The sequence below is a fragment of the Nothobranchius furzeri genome, chromosome 19 (genome assembly GCF_043380555.1).
Source record: "Nothobranchius furzeri strain GRZ-AD chromosome 19, NfurGRZ-RIMD1, whole genome shotgun sequence".
NCBI lineage: Eukaryota > Metazoa > Chordata > Actinopteri > Cyprinodontiformes > Nothobranchiidae > Nothobranchius > Nothobranchius furzeri.
Genome location: NC_091759.1, coordinates 25057625 through 25076556, shown reverse-complemented (window position 1 = coordinate 25076556; position 18932 = coordinate 25057625). Strand labels below are relative to the sequence as shown.

Genomic DNA, 18932 nt, shown 5'->3' with positions numbered 1-18932 from the left:
TAAAGTGGTTAAATTGGGGTGGGTGGTTTCCGAGCGCAGCCACTGCTGCAGCTGGGGGATGGGTCAAATGAGAAATTTCACCAGTGTGTGATGACTTGTAGGAGTTTACCCTTCTGCTGGGTCAAACTCATCAGCTATTGGCTGACAGGTCAGGCGTACCGTCCTTAATTATCACGTGTGCAGCGCCATCCAACTGTGTAGAGTTCAGTCGGCTTATGTTTCAAATAGACAACAAAATGACACATGGAAGCATTCTGCCGGTGTGTCATGCTATTGTATTTAAATTCAGGGGTGGAGCTGAGCCTGACGCATTGAATTACTGGTTACAGTCTGAGGTGATTGGAGCTTTTATGTTTGTAGATTTTTTTGAGAACAGTGGTGAAACTCTAGATTTATGGCAGGTTGTGGGAACGTCGTCGTTACGTTCGTTCTGTTATCTCATTCCTTTTTTTAATTCTTCACTAAACAGAGTGAATAAAGCTTGTTTTGACCGTCTTTGCTGACCAGTTTCGGCCTTCGTCAGAGCTTCGCTGATGTCAGTGGTGTCACTTCGCTGCCCGGACATGAGCAGAGACCGAAATGACGGCCTCGGCGAAGCTCTGATGAAGGCTACAGTTGGCGACACGGGTCAACAAAAAAGGTCAAAAGAAGCTTTATTTACTGTCTGTAGTGAAGAACCAAGACGATGGATCTGGAGCTGGCTGTGTCCGTCTGACCGTTCTTCGGTCTTCAGATTAGAGCTGCAGTAAGTCATCGGCTCAGTTCCTCTGTGGTCGGCCATTAAAGACTCCTTTTACCACTGGTTTGTGATGGTTTCGTACTTAACAGGAAAGTTGGATATTGTAACGTGATGAAGGAGCTATTCCATCAAGGTTATTTAACCTCTCCCACAGATGCCTCTGACACAGTGCTCGAGTGCATGAGACCGCCTCAAGGTCATGCATTTGCTTCTAAAACTGTTTACTTTCCAGCAAGAGAAGAAAAGACTCTTTTCTTTTATTAAATCAAAGAACTCTTATTTTAATAAAGCTAATCAAAACAAGTGTTAGTCAGTAATACCATGCTGACCGATCTGTGAAATAACAATGTTATGATTAATATGCTTTAATAAGTAAATGACTTTAACACATTAGACACGCTGATACACTAATGAAAACGCATGACGCATTGCTGTTGCTGATCCAATCAGAACCTTCCTAGTCTGAAGCGTGGCAGAGTCTCTGTGGTGTTAATAAATCTGCCAACGTTGATTCGACCAGAATTCAAAACATCCAGATTAATAAAACCAGTTCCAGCGTCATCTTAGTTCAGTTGTCAAGATCTCACTGGAGTTCACCGCATGCTAAGCGAAGTATCGGACCGGCCATCCGGACTTCCCTTTTTAAGCTGAGAACCACCAAGCTGGAAAAATCTGTTGCATTTTACCAACCAAGCAATGGTTCCTTTCAGAATAAAAGCTGAACTCACTGACCCAGGGAGGGTCCCTTTTGATGCTAAAGACTAGTTTGTCGTGCTGTTGACGCTGTACCACTGGCTCCAGTACCGAAAGGAGGGTCCGAGGACCTGGCATTCTGGATCTGTACAGGAGGTCTCATTGAGGGTATGTGTGGATGCGCCAAATATGGCGTCTCGTGTTTATGAAACTCCGGTCACACTCTGATCGTAATTAGAAGCAAAACATCATTCCTCACTCAGACTTGCTTCTCCGGATACGAGAGTTCTGATAACACGCATTCACACACACACACACCATCCACCTCACGTCTCATTCAAACAGATCCATCCATCATTAGTTAGGGTTAGTTGTTTAAAATTATTTAGTAATAAATCATCTTAAACGTTTAAAGGACTCTCTCTCTTCTCTTGTCTCTCAGTTAATACAAAGTGTTACAAATCCCTACAATAAAAACTTCCAATCTTCTGGTGGTCCATAAGATTGATCCCATACTCTATATGGAATCTTACCGTCTCACGGTCCTTAATTAGATGTAAGTTAACTTCATTACAATATTCATCTTTTTAGAGGAAGGAAAAAAGATCTTTCTATCTGGGAAGTACAAATTTACAAATGAGTGACTGATGTGTGTGTTTGGATTGACTTGGGAAAAGAAACGTACACTGTAAAAAACGAGTACATTTTAACATTTGGAGTTGTGTAAAAGCAGCGGTGGGATTAAAGTGAATTTGGGGTGAGATCATATCAACTTGGTTTATGAACAGAAACAAGTTCCTCACATTTCTGTTTCATAAACAAACCAGAAAAAAAGTAATTTTATAGTTTTTGGCTCTAGTTTTTGTTTATTCCTCTAGAACATAGGTACGTGTGTTTTCAAACAAACCAACTGTGTGGACGCTTCGTTGACTTTGCAGACGTTTGTTGTGGATCGGGGGTGGGGGACTAAACGAATGAATCTGGATCTTTGCTCTGTGAGTTGGATTCCTGTTCAGATGTCCGGCTCGACTTTTTGGTGTTTCGTGTTTTCAGACTGGAGTACAGATGCTTTTATTAGCTGTGATTCAGCTTTTTACCTCTAAACTCATCCAAGGTCATCCAGCTGACTCAAACTGACTTCACAACTGTTGTTGAAGTTTCTTCCTTCTGTTTATTCTGATACTTGAATCTTTTCTGTGGTGCACCAACTTTTTTAAAACACCTGAAAGTTGCTCAGTAGTTCTGGAATCAGCCCCTGTTCCTCTGCACTGTGATCCATTACTCATGCCTGATTGGACACTTTAAAAATCCACTTCCTGTCTTGAGTGTGACGCCAGAACAACCCTGTTGGACCGTAATGCCCCTCCCCCATCATCTGAAGGGAACCAAGTTTTGTTCTGAGCAAGGTTCTGGTGCCGCTCGGTGCCGGGTTTTACCCGGAGCTGTTTGAAACGCAAAACTAGGATCAGCTTCCTGTCTGAGGACCTCAGCAGCTGCTGTCACATCTGTTTCACGAATTTACACAAACACACAATAACACACACTTTACACAAACACACAACACACACTTCACATAACCTCTCCTCATACCACACACACACCCCAACTGTAATGCATGCCCATTTAACATCATGACCTACTTGTAAACACAAACAGCTGACGTTTTGGAGACAAATGACAGCTGACCAATCACAGCCAGACTCTGACTGTGCTCTCTCTCGCTGCAGGCACCTCGGCCGATCGAGGGAGGCTGAGGGTCCGGTCCGAACGGCCACGGTAAGACCAGCAGCTGTGCGTCTGTTAAGTAAATGGAAATCTTTTTAGGCAGAGTCACTTTAAAGTTTAGTTTTTTCGTTGATTCAGGTGAAACTAAAGACTTGATGTCTGATGGAACAAACAGGAAAACCTGGACAGGATTTCTGGATCGTCTTCGTGCTTCTGTCAGCAGCTCATCACAGATGTATGTTTAAAGTCTGAATAAACTAACTTCTGATCATCAGTTCAGTTGCAGCTAGCAAAACCACCTGTTTTCCTCCCGCTCAGAGCTGCAGCACCCCGATGTGACCAGCAGGGGGCAGTCGGCCCACGCTCCAGAAGATGGACGCCCTTTTTGGTTCCGTTTGATAATAAATGAAGCAAAAAGAAAAACTGATTTGTGTTCAGTTTGTTGTTCTTCACCACTTTGTCAAGTTCAGAGTTTTCAAACCAACTCATCTTCATAAAGTAGACGAGATGTTTAGAGGAAGTGAGTTTAGAACCGGTGCTGATGTGACCCAGATGGTCAAACAGAACTTCTCTGTGGCCCTCTGAGCGGTTCATCCTCCACCTTTTCTGCTGCCTTGCTTCGCCGCCTCCAGCTGAGTTTCAGTTAAGGCTAAAGGTGCAAAGTTTCCGCTGCAGGAACAAACGGCGGTCCCGAGTGTTGGCTGTCAACGCTGGAGGAGGTCCAGTCCAGACGAGGCAAGACAATCCGGTCTGGATGTGGGTCAGGTTCATGCTGTTGTACCCGGGCTGCTCCCAGGAACCCAGTCACCTCATTAACCCATTAACTTGTGACGGTTGAATATTTCTGGTTTAATCTATGCAAGATAAGTTAGAGAAGTAAGGTTAGTTATGAGTCAGAATTACCACCCTACTTCTGGATGATCCGAGGTTTAGTCCAACAACCTCACAGCTGTGTGAGCGTCAGACGTCTTTTACTTTGAAGGAGTTTGGTATAAAAAGTACAGTAAAGGCTTTTTATTGGCTTAAATACACATTTTTAATAGAAAGAATAGAATGTATATAGCAAGTAAAAGTCCAGATTTAGTTTGACTTGATGACCTTCAAGAGCATCAGGTTGCTCCATCTGGTGTTCTGGGAACAAAAGGGCCTAGTCCTGATCCCTGAGGAACACCTTTGTAAACAGGAATCTGGATGCTGCTTTCGTCCTCACCACATTAAAGAGAGACTTTCTTTCCCAGAATCCTGAATTATTCTTGATGACCTTTTATTTCATTAGGTTTTAGCCCGGAGGGGGTATTTTTAGTTTCCTGCAGCTGTTCCCTGATCTGTAAACCGATCCGGAGGAGGAGGGAAAAGTTAACGGCGTCCAGCTGATCGGCTCCAGCTCTGCATCTTTAATGATCATGAATCATTGATGGTGTCCTCCAGCAGAACAACTCCCCCCTCCTCCAGAGTTCAGGTCCATGTGCTGATGGTCAGGACTGCTTCCAGGTGAGACATGAGCGGAACCACTCCACCGACCGCCGTTCTCGGACTGGACGTTACCCGACCGTGGCTCCGTGGAGCTGTCCGGAAGAACCTGCTGACTGGTACTGATCCTGGAAGCAGAACCAGATCCGGAGCTCCGCTGAGGCTTCCAGCTCTTGTGGCTGCAGCCAAAGGCCCCCGCAGGCGGAGCAGCATGGCCCGACTCAGGTAAACCTCACCTGCAGGAGCGCGCGGCAGCTCAACCCAGGTCTTCAGTGTGACGTTTTCGTCTTTTATAAAAGTTTTAATCTTTAAGGGGAAAGTGTTAAAAGCTAAACATTTCTAAATGTGACCGATTTGATTTAAATGTTAAACTAAATGAAAGAAGATGGCGAGCAGCAACTACACTGAACAATAAACCATCCAACACCTGCAGATCCTTACCTTTATGCAGTATCACGTTTACCTGTACAAGTTCTGGTCTGGGACCCGTCCCTCATCACCCTGCACACCTGATGTCTTTCTGAACGTTGACCGGATCCCCAAACACGTGTTTATATATAAAAAATATCTAACCCTTTCAAAACAAAGGGTTTTCAGACATTTTAAAGACTTTAAGTCGCATTTAAAGTCATTTCATGTAAATAGTGTTGTTTATTAAAAATTATATTTAACAGTAGAGACTTGGTTTTGATTATAAAGCTACTGAACGGCTGTTTGAGTTTCGTTAGCTGTAATGAATCTAAATTCATGTTAAATGTGAATATAGTTAGGGATCTTCTGGCTGTGCTTTTATTTTGGTAGGGTGCTTTTACTACAATCTGAATGAGGTCCTTAATTCCATATTTAGTTATAAATCAATACATTAATGTTTAGATTCATGAGATTTTATTCTGTTTGTAGGTTTTGACTTTTAGACATGTGCCCCATAAAGTCCAATAGGTTCTGATCCCATGGACATCGGGACATCCGGGACACTCGGGTCTCTCTGAAGTTGATTCATCCCTAATCCTAACCTGGATGTCATCTCGACCCCCACCTGTCTCCACTTTTCATTTCAGCAGAAAGTTGCTGTCAAATCACAGCCTGACTGTTCCTGCCATGTCCCACTCGTCTACGTAAGTCAGTATGCCCCGCCCCCAGGACAGCCGGGCACGCTGGGTCGTAAATCTCAGGTGTGAAAAGTGAGCCGCCACCTGATAGAGCCAGGTGGTGCAGCTTTGGCTTCGCACACAAGAGGAAACCCGAGTGGCACACAAAGGCGGCTCTGTCGCCACCCAGCAGGTATTTGATGGCCTCTTTCAGAGGAGAGCAGGTTTTGAATAACCATCAAATTTAACCGGATGGAGTTCTGACGGGTGGATCGGATCACTGACGGGATCCAGACTGGAGCAGGATCTAGATGTTCTGCTGCTCAGTCAGCCTCACCTGGTGAGAACAAACACGCTCCTGCAGAACTTCAGTGTGCTGAGCCTGAGCAGGTAATAGTTCAGATAAGCGACTAAAACCAGCAGGAATGTTGGTGGACCGAGATGCATCTGCAAGGGTCTGGTGGTCCTGGTTTAGACGAAGAATGTAAACACAGTAGAGCCTTTAATTCTTTACGGTTCTGATTTACTTTAAAGGACAATAATTAAATTAGAAGAAGAAGAAAGTATCATTTCTATAGCGCCTCTCGAGATGAAAATCACGAGGCGCTTCACAAAATCAAAAATATAAAAAATAGTTTAGAAAATGGTTAAAATATATTTTAAATGAGCAAAAATTAGACAATTGTGATTATAAAACAAAATGTTGAGAGAGAGTGAACAGGAAAGAGGGAAATCCACTTATATCTGCTGTGGCTTAGTGGTGGTGCGTTCAGTAACTAGGAACACTGGTTGATAAGTGGTGGGGCGTTCACTGACTAGGAACACTGGTTGATAAGTGGTGGGGCGTTCACTGACTAGGAAAACTGGTTGATGTTAAGTGGTGGTGCGTTCACTGACTAGGGACACTGGTTGATTTTGGTGGTGGTGCGTTCACTGACTAGGAACACTGGTTTAGGTTGGTGGTGGTGAATTCACTGACTAGGAACAGTGGTTTATGATGGTGGTGGTGCGTTCACTGACTAGGAACACTGGTTTAGGTTGGTGGTGGTGCGTTCACTGACTAGGAACACTGGTTTAGGTTGGTGGTGGTGGTGCGTTCACTGACTAGGAACACTGGTTTAGGTTGGTGGTGGTGGTGCGTTCACTGACTAGGAACAGTGGTCTAGGTTGGTGGTGGTGTGTTCACTGACTAGTAACAGTGGTTTATGTTGGTGGTGGTGCGTTCACTGACTAGGAACACTGGTTTAGGTTGGTGGTGGTGGTGCGTTCACTGACTAGGAACAGTGGTCTAGGTTGGTGGTGGTGTGTTCACTGACTAGTAACAGTGGTTTATGTTGGTGGTGGTGCGTTCACTGACTAGGAAGTGGTTTATGTTGGTGGTGGTGGTGCGTTTACTGACTAGGAACAGTGGTTTGGTTGGTGGTGGTGTGTTCACTGACTAGGAACACTGGTTTATGATGGTGGTGGTGCGTTCACTGACTAGGAACACTGGTTTATAATGGTGGTGGTGTGTTCACTGACTAGGAACAGTGGTTTATGATGGTGGTGGTGCATTCACTGACTAGGAACACTGGTTTAGGTTGGTGGTGGTGCGTTCACTGACTAGTAACAGTGGTTTAGGTTGGTGGTGGTGCGTTCACTGACTAGTAACAGTGGTTTAGGTTGGTGGTGGTGCATTCACTGACTAGTAACAGTGGTTTAGGTTGGTGGTGGTGCGTTCACTGACTAGGAACATGTTTTATGTTGGTGGTGGTGCGTTCACTGACTAGGAACAGTGGTTTATGATGGTGGTGGTGCGTTCACTGACTAGGAACAGTGGTCTAGGTTGGTGGTGGTGCATTCACTGACTAGTAACAGTGGTTTAGGTTGGTGGTGGTGCGTTCACTGACTAGTAACAGTGGTTTAGGTTGGTGGTGGTGCGTTCACCGACTAGGAACACTGGTTTAGGTTGGTGGTGGTGCTGCGTTCACTGACTAGGAACACTGGTTTAGGTTGGTGGTGGTGCTGCGTTCACTGACTAGGAACACTGGTTTAGGTCGGTGGTGGTGCGTTCACTGACTAGGAACACTGGCTTAGGTCGGTGGTGGTGCGTTCAATGACTAGGAACACTGGTTTAGGTTGGTGGTGGTGCGTTCACTGACTAGGAACACTGGTTTAGGTCGGTGGTGGTGCGTTCACTGACTAGGAACACTGGCTTAGGTCGGTGGTGGTGCGTTCACTGACTAGGAACACTGGTTTAGGTTGGTGGTGGTGCGTTCAATGACTAGGAACACTGGTTTAGGTTGGTGGTGGTGCGTTCACTGACTAGGAACACTGGTTTAGGTTGGTGGTGCGTTCACTGACTAGTAACAGTGGTTTAGGTTGGTGGTGGTGCATTCACTGACTAATAACAGGGGTTTAGGTTGGTGGTGGTGCGTTCACTGACTAGGAACATGGTTTATGTTGGTGGTGGTGCGTTTACTGACTAGGAACACTGGTTTAGGTTGGTGGTGGTGCGTTCACTGACTAGGAACATGGTTTATGTTGGTGGTGGTGCGTTCACTGACTAATAACAGTGGTTTAGGTTGGTGGTGGTGCGTTCACTGACTAGGAACTCAGTATATGTTTGTGGTGGTGCGTTCACTAACTAATAACAGTGGTTTACGTTGGTGGTGGAGCGTTCAGTGACTAATAACAGTGGTTTAGGTTGGTGGTGGTGCGTTCACTGACTAGGAACATGGTTTATGTTGGTGGTGGTGCGTTCACTGACTAATAACAGTGGTTTAGGTTGGTGGTGGTGCGTTCACTGACTAGGAACATGGTTTATGTTGGTGGTGGTGCGTTCACTGACTAATAACAGTGGTTTAGGTTGGTGGTGGTGCGTTCACCGACTAGGAACATGGTTTATGTTGGTGGTGGTGCGTTCACTGACTAATAACAGTGGTTTAGGTTGGTGGTGGTGCGTTCACTGACTAGGAACATGGTTTATGTTGGTGGTGGTGCGTTTACTGACTAGGAACACTGGTTTAGGTTGGTGGTGGTGCGTTCACTGACTAGGAACACTGGTTTAGGTTGGTGGTGGTGCGTTCACTGACTAATAACAGTGGTTTAGGTTGGTGGTGGTGCGTTCACTGACTAGGAACATGGTTTATGTTGGTGGTGGTGCGTTCACTGACTAATAACAGTGGTTTAGGTTGGTGGTGGTGCGTTCACTGACTAGGAACATGGTTTATGTTGGTGGTGGTGCGTTCACTGACTAGGAACAGGTGTTTAGGTTGGTGGTGGTGCGTTCACTGACTAGGAACACTGGTTTAGGTTGGTGGTGGTGCGTTTACTGACTAGGAACACTGGTTTAGGTTGGTGGTGGTGCGTTCACTGACTAGGAACACTGGTTGATGTTGATTTATTTTTTGAGAGATTATTTTCCATAGAGAAGCAGGTGATGTAGCCCCGCCCCCCTCTGGAGCTCCATGGCTCGGGTAGAAACATCATTCAGTGTTTAAACGGGCCACATGAAGTTCTCATGACTGAACTGATGTTCTGGTTTGATGGGTTTTGGAGGTTTTCCCTCAGAAGGATCCAAAGTCCCTCATCCAGCACTTGAGTCGTCATGCTCCTCATTTCCTGGCTTCTTGTTGACTTTTTGTTTTTGTCCCTGGTGTCTCCTCAGCCTCAGTGAACCTTCCCTCTTCGCTCCAAGCGAGGACGTCGTCTTTGACAGATTCTCCCACCGTCATCACTCCAGTGTTTTACACAAACGACATCCACCTCCTGCATCTCTGAGCAAATCCTCCACCTGGAACTGCCAGCCACTCGGAGGTCGGGAGTTTCAGAGCTCCAGACCCGTCTTTATTCACTTCTCCCAGGGGATCCGGCCTGCCACCCGGCCTCGACCAGCGAGACGACATTCCCACAACCCGGCCCTGAGCTCAGAGAGGTTTCCAGCTGCTCAGCGTCAGAACTCCTCGTCCTCTCAGGGGGAACCTCTGTTTGTGGTGGGGAGAACGTGTGTTCTGAGCTGCAGTCGGCAACCTCCTCCTCCTGTTGCTGCTCCTCCAGCTCGCTCACAGCTTCATGTTTTCCTGCCCAGTGAGGTGGAGGGAGAGGAGGCGGATAGTGAGTCTGTAGATGAAGGCTTCATGGACGAACTGCACAGCAAGATGAGCTCCCTGAAGCTCCTGAGGAGTTCAACACAGACGGTCACAGAGAGCTCATAGGAGCAGTTGGCCTCACACACACACACACACACACACACACACCTGGAGGTGACTCTCGAGGATGTAAATATCGTACAGAAAGCACAGATCAGATTCTCCTGATGATTATCAGTCTGAGAGAAAAGATGAAATGTGGTTTTATGCTAAAGTCGTAACATTTAGCCTGTTGTGGAGTGTGATCCTGCCTTCCCCGTCGTAGAGAAACAGGACGGCTGGAGTGCTTCTCGTTTGGTGTGGGATTATTTAGTCTGGGTTTGAAGTTTTTCAGCTGAACCGAATGAATTAAAGGTTTTACAAAATATTCTGCTTCCTGATTAGAATCATTGAGTTCAGGTCTGAACAAGCTGAGTGTTTTTACGCTAAAGTTGGTCAAATATGGTAAAGTTGAGAAGAATCTACTTTTGACTAAATAACAGATGTTCCTACAAGTTAGAGCTTAAAAAACTCTTATATTTATGTCTTGTTTTTCATAATCCTAGTTAATTCAACCTATACATTAAATTAAGAAAGTGTAAATAAGTATTCACCTAATCTGACAGTATTCTATTAGCTTTAGCTTAGCATAAACAATGTAAATGAATGGTAACAGCTAGCATTTCGTGTGAAAAAGTCTCGACTCAATAATGCTTGTATATTTTCTCGGTGACCCCAGTAATCGTATACAAACATAACGGTAAATGATAAATGGCCTGTACTCACAACACCATCAGTCATTCACACACTGGTGTTGATGAGCTACGATGTAGCCACAGCTGCCCTGGGGCTCACTGAGAGGCGAGGCCTGCTTAACGCTGGCACCTCTCCGACCACCACCCGCAGGTAAGGTGGGTTAAGTGAAAATTAGTCTATCTCCAGAGTTTAGTGAGAAAAAAATGTCTGCAACTGTCTTGCATAAACAACGTAAGTGAATGGGAACTAGTAGCATTTGGACTGCAAATGACTCCATGACACCAATTATTCTCGTTGAGCTCAATAATCATGTCGACTGAAGTAAGAAGTAACACGAAGTACTTGCAGGAGCCAGTTTAATCTTGGAACTATATTAGGACAAAGCACCGCTGTAAGCCGCCGCTGCAGCCAGCGCGCATGGATCTAACAAGAGCCGCCCGGCTTCTGTAAACAAAGGTACACGTGCGATCTGCGCGTGATTAATTTCCCTGGTTAGTAACGGGCTTAATAGAAGGAATGCCTGTTACCTGTGCAGCACAAGGGTGTGGAAACAAGCCGAAGACGTACAGCACCCGGATATTTCACGTTATTCCCACCGACGCGGACCGGAGAAAAGCGTGGTTTGATGCTCTGGGACTTCCAGAAAAACCCGTTTTGGAAAATAAAAGATGTATGGTTTGTGAGGAACATTTCACCAAGGAGGACTACTTTGAAAAAATGCAGCATTCGACCCAGACAATGGTGCGGCGGCTGAAAAAGACGGCAGTCCCGTCCTTGTTTTGTAAACAACCAAAAGTAAGTAGATAATACTAAGTGGTCTTTTGTTTAATCTCATTTCTTGAGTGTTGCTGGGCTATTAAAATGTTCCATAAGCGTGACGTGACCGCCCGATTATTACACAACATTTACAACCTTTCTGTGAATAAAACCACCTAGCACTGCGGTAAAGCCAGCCTCCACAGTGAGCCCTCACTCGATTTTGCTAGGCGCACGTGTTCAAAGCGTTACGGTAGAAGGTCGGGCTACTTTTTTTCAAAATAAAAGCCCATCAGAAAAGTATTTTCTGACTGATTATTTGAAAAACTGAATGCAAAAGTTACCAAATTATAGTTATGTCGCCATTTAACAGATATTTAAAATACATTACAAATGGTGGAAATGCCTAAAAACAAGTTTTGACAATCCTTTTTAAATAGAGAGAGACAACAGTTTGCCTGAAGATGGATGTTTAAGATGTCCCCGCCCAGAGTGCATGACCTCACCCAAGATGTCGACGAAGACATTTACAGCTTTCATATTACATAAGGTGAAGGGGATCACCCTTAGCTTTTCATCCTTTGACAAAATTCCTAATAAAAAAAAAAAAGGTTGGATCTTGTGAAATGTTATGAAAACTGCTGTGTCTCATTAGTCTCCATTAGGGACATCATTGAGAAATGGTTTTGAGTATTAAAATCAATTAACCTAGGAGCTATTGCAATAAATCACTTAATTTTTTATAAAAATCCTAATAAAAATGATCAGCTCTTGTGAAATGTGATAAAAACTGCTGTGTCTCAGTGGTCTTCATTAGTGACATCATTGAGAAATTGTTTCGAGTTTTTTGACTGATTTACCTAGGAGCTATTGACAAAAATTACTTAATTTTTGATCAAAATCCTAAGAACAAAGGTTGGATCTTGTGAAATGTTATAAAATCTGCTGTGTCTCATTGGTCTGGTGTACTAGCATCATTGAAAAATGGTTTTGGGTATTAAAATCAATTAACCTAAGCGGTATTGAACGAAATCACAGAATTTTCCATGAAAATCCTAATAAAAAAGATCAGATCTTTTGAAACGTGATAAAAATGGCTGTGTCTCATCGGTCTAGTTTAGTAACATCGTTGAGAAATGGTTTTGGGTATTTAGAGCAATTAACATAGATCCTTTTGAAAAAATATATCTTAATTTTTGATAAAAATTGTAAGAAAAAGATCGGATTGTATGAAATGTGATAAAAACTGCTGTGTCTCATTGGTCTGGCTTAGTAATACAACTGAGAAATGGTTTTGTGTATTTAGATTGATCTACCTATGATCTATTGAAAAAAATCCCTTAATTTTGGAATAAAATCCTGATAAAAAAGATCAGATTGTATGAAATGTGTTAAAACTGTTTTGTCTTGTAAATGTAGTTTAGTAACACAAGTCAGAAGTAATTTTGAGTCATTTAGGAAATTATTGTGGAAGTTTTTTATTTTTTTGGACTCGTTTACCAAGGACTACAAATTTGTTGATAGTCCCTAAGCGAACCACCGTTCCCATTAGCGAGTCCTCGGAATTCAGCTAACCGCTGTCTGTGCCGCAGTGCACGGCATGAAGACTTATCGGAATTACCGCTGACCGTGTAAACCAGTGTCTGTCGAATATCCAACGTCCAACTTCAAGCTAACTTCACCGCATTAAATAGATAAAAAGACCTGGGGACTCTATTCGTTTTTATACAATTTACTTTCCCTGCCAGTGATAGATGAAGTGGCTTCCATTTCTTTAAGTCCCATTTGACTTTTTCGAATAGCGAACTAAAATTTTTGCCATATAGATTGTGGAGATCTCTAATTATATTTATGCCAAGATATTTAAAGCCGTTCTTGGTTATTTTGAAAGGTATAGCACTGACAGGATAGCATTCACTTTTACTGAAGTCCAGGTTGTACCCAGAGAAGGAGCCAAAGCTGCTTAGCGTGTGGATTATATGAGGGACACATGAAACAGGCTCAGATACGTACATTAACAGATCGTCTGCATAAAGGGACACTCTCTGCTCTCTATCCATCCTGAGGATCCCTGCAACTGATGGCAAAGTTTTGAGTGTAATGGAAAGGGGCTCTATGGCCAGGGCGAATAACAGTGGACTGATCGGGCATCCCTGACGGGTACCCCTAGACAATTTAAAATGACCTGAACGTTTACCATTTATTATACAGGCTTTGGTTGATGTGTATAGAAGTCTTATCCATGAGATAAAATTAGGTCCATATCCAAATTTCCTCAAGCAAGCAAGCAAATAAATAATCCCATTTCACCCAATCAAATGCTTTCTCCGCATCCAGCGTGATGACCGCCTCTGGCACCATGCCGGACGCAGGATAATGGATAACATATAGGAGCCGACGGACATTTGTGAATGAATGGCGGCCATAATTGTGTGTTTTCAGCAGCATTTCTGTTGCTGGTAATCTAGAAACGGTTAAATAAATAAATAAAATCCTTTAAAATGACACTAGAAGAGGCACAAGCCTGATGGAGGACTTACATTTACTAACGTGGGTCAGACCCAACCACAGAAGAGCTGAAGCTGGGTGGTAAACACACACAGGTAGCTCTAATAACACCTGAGCTCCATGACGTGTGAGACTGATGCATCAGTGTTACAGCGGGACTAAAGACATGATCAGAAACAGGTTACAGCTGGATGATCTAGGAAGGCAGAAGATCAGGACGTCTGAGCGGTGAACAGGTGAGCGGACCTTCAGGACGTCCCGCTGTCACGCTAAGAAGGTCATGGCTGCAGATCCACACCTGCAGCTGTAGATATTCATCACGCCTTCCTTGTTCTTAATGCTCTTGGATGAAAACTTCTGCCTCTTTAGCTCCTGATCAGCTGATGACAGCTTCAACACACCGCGCTGCTTAACGCACGCATTTCCTTATCGGTAACAGAAACAACGTTTTGATAAAAGAAGACGGTAATTAGATTACTTTATTTCAAACGGCGTTATTCCCATCACTGCTCTGTTGGGTCTACAGCAGCAGCACTTGAGACGGTGAGAACACTGAGGGTCTCCGCCCACCCGGCCAATCATCATCGTGTTTGTAAGTGCGTTACCGACACCTCTCTCTCCTTGGCTGCAGCTGAAGTGTGGCGGTCAGAAAGCCTCACGCTGCTGCTCAACGTTCCCTCCATCCCCAGTAACGGCGTTGTAACAGTGGGAAAAGTAATCAGATTATTCTGTTACCTAACAAAAGAACGCCGTTAGTAACGCCGTTATACTTAAACGTCGTTCCTCCCAACACTGCCTGTAACCGTCATCCCACAGAGGAAGTGTAGCAGGAGAAGTTGTGTGTGACCCAACCGAGCCGACGGCACTTCGTTATGTGGGATACTTTACTCTCCAAGTAGGAAAACGTTGACGTTAGCTCTGGCGATCACGCGGCGCACCCCACAGCACAGCAACGACTCGCCAAAGTTGCGTAATAAAACCGATCAAATAAACAACAGGTTACATTAAGCCGCAAGAACGAGACTAAGGATGACGTTGTCAGGCCGGTAAACGGGGCGGTCGCGTCGGTGATGGCGTCACGAGTAACATGAATGAATTCAACTTTATGGGAGCCGATTTAGGACATAGATATGTACATAAACACATACATGTTTATATGCACGTGATTTAGGATGGGGACTACATTATGACAAAGCACTGCTGCAAGGCGCAAGGATATGACGCAGCGAGCGGCTCCAAATGACATCTACTTCCGTAAACAAACGCGTGCGCTGCAGTTTTACCTCCCGTAAACGGTAAATGGTCTGTGTTTGATATAGCGCCTTCTAGAGTCCTGGAACCCCAAAACAAAAACATTCACCAGTGCAGTAAATTCACCATCGCCTCATAACGTCACAGCTGCATCATTAAAGTTTTTTTGCACATCTTTTTTTATTTTATATGTACTTGCAGCGATGCAATGGACAGGACACTTTTACACGTTTGTTTTCACTGTTGGCCGAGCGTGTTGCCAAAGCTGCTGACTAGGGTCATGTCACGGAAAGCTGATTGTTTCAAGGTTGATAAAATGTCTCAAGAAAGTACCTTATTTCAACCAAATGATGTCTTCACTGTGCCAAGAGTAATGTTTTAATCATCTATGGACCCATCTCTGCTCTGAAACGTTAAATCACATTATACAGTTCCTTTTAAGTGAATTACCTACATGTCTTGTACTGAGATGTTTGCAGATTAAATGTTACAGATGATCAGTTTAACTGGCTCAGAAGCCTTAAAAGACATCAAGAAACTGTTTTCTCTTTGGGACATTCTCATTTCAGCTTCCGTGTGACCTGTGCGGTTGTTGGAACGTCACAGGATTAACCCGTATTTGTATAATTTACAATAAAAACTTGTTTCCCCTGTCTAATACTGTTTCATTCTTACGATGTCCTCAAGTTTAGAAATTCAGGTCAAACAATATAAAGTGGTACAATTCTAGTTATTTAAGGTTGGGCTATGTTTGAATGATGGAATTGAGTGCATCATATAGATTGGTGCTACCTATTGAATGGGTAGAATACAGAATAGAATATTAGAAAATTCTCTATTCTTTCTTATCGGGAGACAAAGAAGCATGTTGGAGAACACGTGTAAAGTTCCTGGATGTCCTGGGATATCCAAACTTTGCCCAAGCTTCTGCAAGAACTAGATTGTTGGGGGAAATACAGCAGGGCAAAGAGCATTTAGCCACCATGCAGTGACTCAAACTCTGTGCAAAATCTGCTTTTGACCATTATAGTCTGTGTTTTAGTTAAAAAAAATCAGCTCAGGCAGGTTATTAAAACAAGCAGTGTTTTCATCTGAAAGTTTGAACGGGAATGTGATTTTCTTTTTGTAAAAATGAGCAGAAGACATAAGAATTTTTTATTTTTCTGCAACTTTTCAGTCAAATTATTAGAAATGTGTACATTCTGCTTTTCCCCCTTTTGAATGAGTTAATAAAACCGACGACAGGGGGCAGTAGTGATCCCCTCCAAACCGCCAATGAATGCCTCGAAGGAGAAAAGCGCAACCTGCAAATGCTGCACAGTTGGATAAATGAAAAGTAATTGTTCCGTTTTAGGGTTTCTGCTGAGAAGTAGCTCATCGTTGCCTTTTTAAGTTTTTAATATCGATGTGAGCATGTCGGAAGCTGGAGACGAAGCCGAACATCAGGTCGCCAGCCAGTCACCGCCTGAAGCCGCGGTAATCTGCACGCTTTTATTGTTGCTCTATTTGTCATTGAAGCGGCTCCAGATCCACCCAGTTAACTTAGAACAAAGTTAGGTAGTGTTTAAAATACACATGCACACACTCAAGCTTGTGTTTTCAATTAGAAACGATACATTTTTGACCCAAGAGCAAAGCTAACTGGGTGCTAACGGAGAAGCTAGTGTTAGCCTAGCAAACGGTGAACTGCGTTTCTGAGATTTTCATGTAATAAAATCAAACATTAACACGTCTGAGTGGAACGAAATTGTCGTAGAAAGCGATGAACAGCAGAAACGAGCAAAAAGACGAAACCCCATTTTTAAGCAATCGGCTGCAGCTGCAAGCTAACTGGTCTCGCGAGACTTCAAGTCACGCACATACATTCTAAAGTGTGTAAGGTGTAGTTTCTAGTTTAAATAGTTTATTACTCATGTTGTATTATAAAGTTTTACAGTTTATACGCGTACGTTGGCGTACTTTTAACTCTAGTAATCATAAGGGGAAACGACCCTTATAACAACAAGAAATAAGGTCTTTTGTTTACTGGCTAATGTGTGCTCCAGGGCGGCTGTGGCTACAATGTAGCGCATCACCACCCGCGTGTGAATGGGTAAATTATTGTGTTTTAAAGCGCTTTTGGGGGGGGGGGGGGGGGGGGTGTAATATGGTGATGCTGCTAGAGAAACCTGGAGCCTCCGGGGCAGAAAATCCTTTTCTCGTCCCTCAGTGGGGAAATTTTGGTGTCAAAACAGCAATTTCTATTTACACCAAGAGCAAAAAAAATGGAGCATATAGAATGAGGAGTAAACAAGATTAGAGTAAAAAACAGAAAACGTAAAGCAGAAATACAGATTTAAATTCCAAACACATTTTTAGGAATAAAATATAAAAATATGAGATGGTGAGGTAAGCTACCGTAATTTCCGGCCTACAAGCCGATATTATTCCTTGTGCTTTGAAGCCTGCGGCCAATATCATGGTGCGACTCGTGCAGATTTGTTTTGGCCAACAACCAATAGAGGCACGGCAAAACGTTAAGCGCGGAAGAAGACGCTCTTTGATTTAAAGCGGCACGTTTACACATCAGACACACCCTCGTCATGGAAACCACGCGGAGGAATGCATACGCTGCAGCTTTCAAGTTAAAAGCGATCGATCTGGCCATCAGGCAAGGAAACAGGGCCACCGCGTGGGAGCTTGGCATAAATGAGTCAATGGTGCGACGTTGGAGGCGGCAGCGGGAAGAACGCAGTCAGTGTAAAATAACAAGCGGATCGCCGGAATTGGAAAACATTCTTGAAGACTGGGTGAACACACAAAGAGCAGACGGCCGGGGTGTTTCCACTGTGCAGATCATTACTAACCAGGCATGTTTTGTGTGCAGTTTTTATTTTCTAATCCTCCAGGGCTTATTAGTGCTGTGTCAGCGCTGTTCTTTTCAACTAAACATGCAAATTACCGGTAATAACGTGTCAGTGCTGTTTTTACTTCATAACATCCAGAAACATGAATGCTATCAGCGCTGTTTTCTTTTCTAAACTTTCAGGCGCGTTCATCCATGTTTAAAATTCGTTTTGTTGAATTAAAACATCAACTAAAAACCTCCGTGTAGCGTCTTTCTGTCTGATTATCTTAGGTTATGGCCGTGCATGCGCTGTGCGCCGCGGCGTGTGTGTGTAGAAAACCTTTTTTTTTTGTTTTGTTGGTGCGGCTTATATTGAGGTGCGCTCTATAGTCCGGACATTACGGTATTCCCAACAATAGAGGCCTATAAAACTCATATTTTATATACATAAACATTAATATTTACACATTAATTTTCCAGTCTCTGTTTGCTTCAGAAGGTCTGATGGGAATTCTGCTTTCTGCACAGGAAACCGGTGAAAACCACAGCGTGTCCATGGAGGAAGCTTCAGAGCCAGGAACTTCGGCCGATGTTGGAGACCCAGAGTCGGGGGGTGAGTCCTCACGCAATCTCCCTGAAGTGGAAGAGGGACAAGAGCAGGAGAACAAGCCAAACAATCAGGAAACGGAACATCATTCTTCCTCGGAGGAGTCAATCAAAGCGTCGGAATCTGAAATAGAAAATTCGGAGATGAAGACTGATGATGAGCCGGAGCTTAAAGAGGAAATGAAAACAGTCCGGAGCAAAAGTCCAGAGGAGACTGCTGCAGGACCAGAGGACAAGACCTCTGATGACAAAGACGATGTAAAACAGACAGATGATGACATGAAGACGGAGGAGGAGAAGGATGGGATACAGGAAAAGTCTTCTCCATCAGGAGACGAAGAGGATGTAAAACAGACGAAGGATGACATGAAGACGGAGGAGGAGAAGGATGGGATACAGGAGGA

At 43.9% G+C, this 18932-nt stretch overlaps 2 protein-coding genes across 4 annotated transcripts in view; both read left to right on the top strand.

Annotated features, from left to right (window-relative positions):
* sfpq (splicing factor proline/glutamine-rich) overlaps positions 1-3584 on the top strand; it is a 28931-nt gene extending 25347 nt beyond the window's left edge. The window contains exons 10-12 of the transcript XR_011517308.1: positions 3160-3208; positions 3296-3392; positions 3476-3584. The gene's annotated coding sequence lies outside the window, so the exon portion shown is untranslated. The remainder of the gene's footprint in view (positions 1-3159; positions 3209-3295; positions 3393-3475) is intronic.
* A 7429-nt stretch (positions 3585-11013) lies between these two features.
* LOC107394924 (zinc finger MYM-type protein 4) overlaps positions 11014-18932 on the top strand; it is an 18739-nt gene continuing 10820 nt past the window's right edge. For 2 of the 3 annotated variants that reach the window (XM_015974141.3, XM_015974140.3), the window contains exons 1-2: positions 11014-11375; positions 18451-18932. The exon at positions 18451-18932 is cut by the window's right edge and continues 308 nt beyond it. In XM_015974141.3, coding sequence (XP_015829627.1) covers positions 11097-11375; positions 18451-18932 — 761 coding nt within the window. In that variant the 5' untranslated portion in view covers positions 11014-11096. Of the gene's footprint in view, positions 11376-16370; positions 16572-18450 lie in introns of those variants that run through there. The other variant, XM_015974142.3, reaches the window with a different exon arrangement.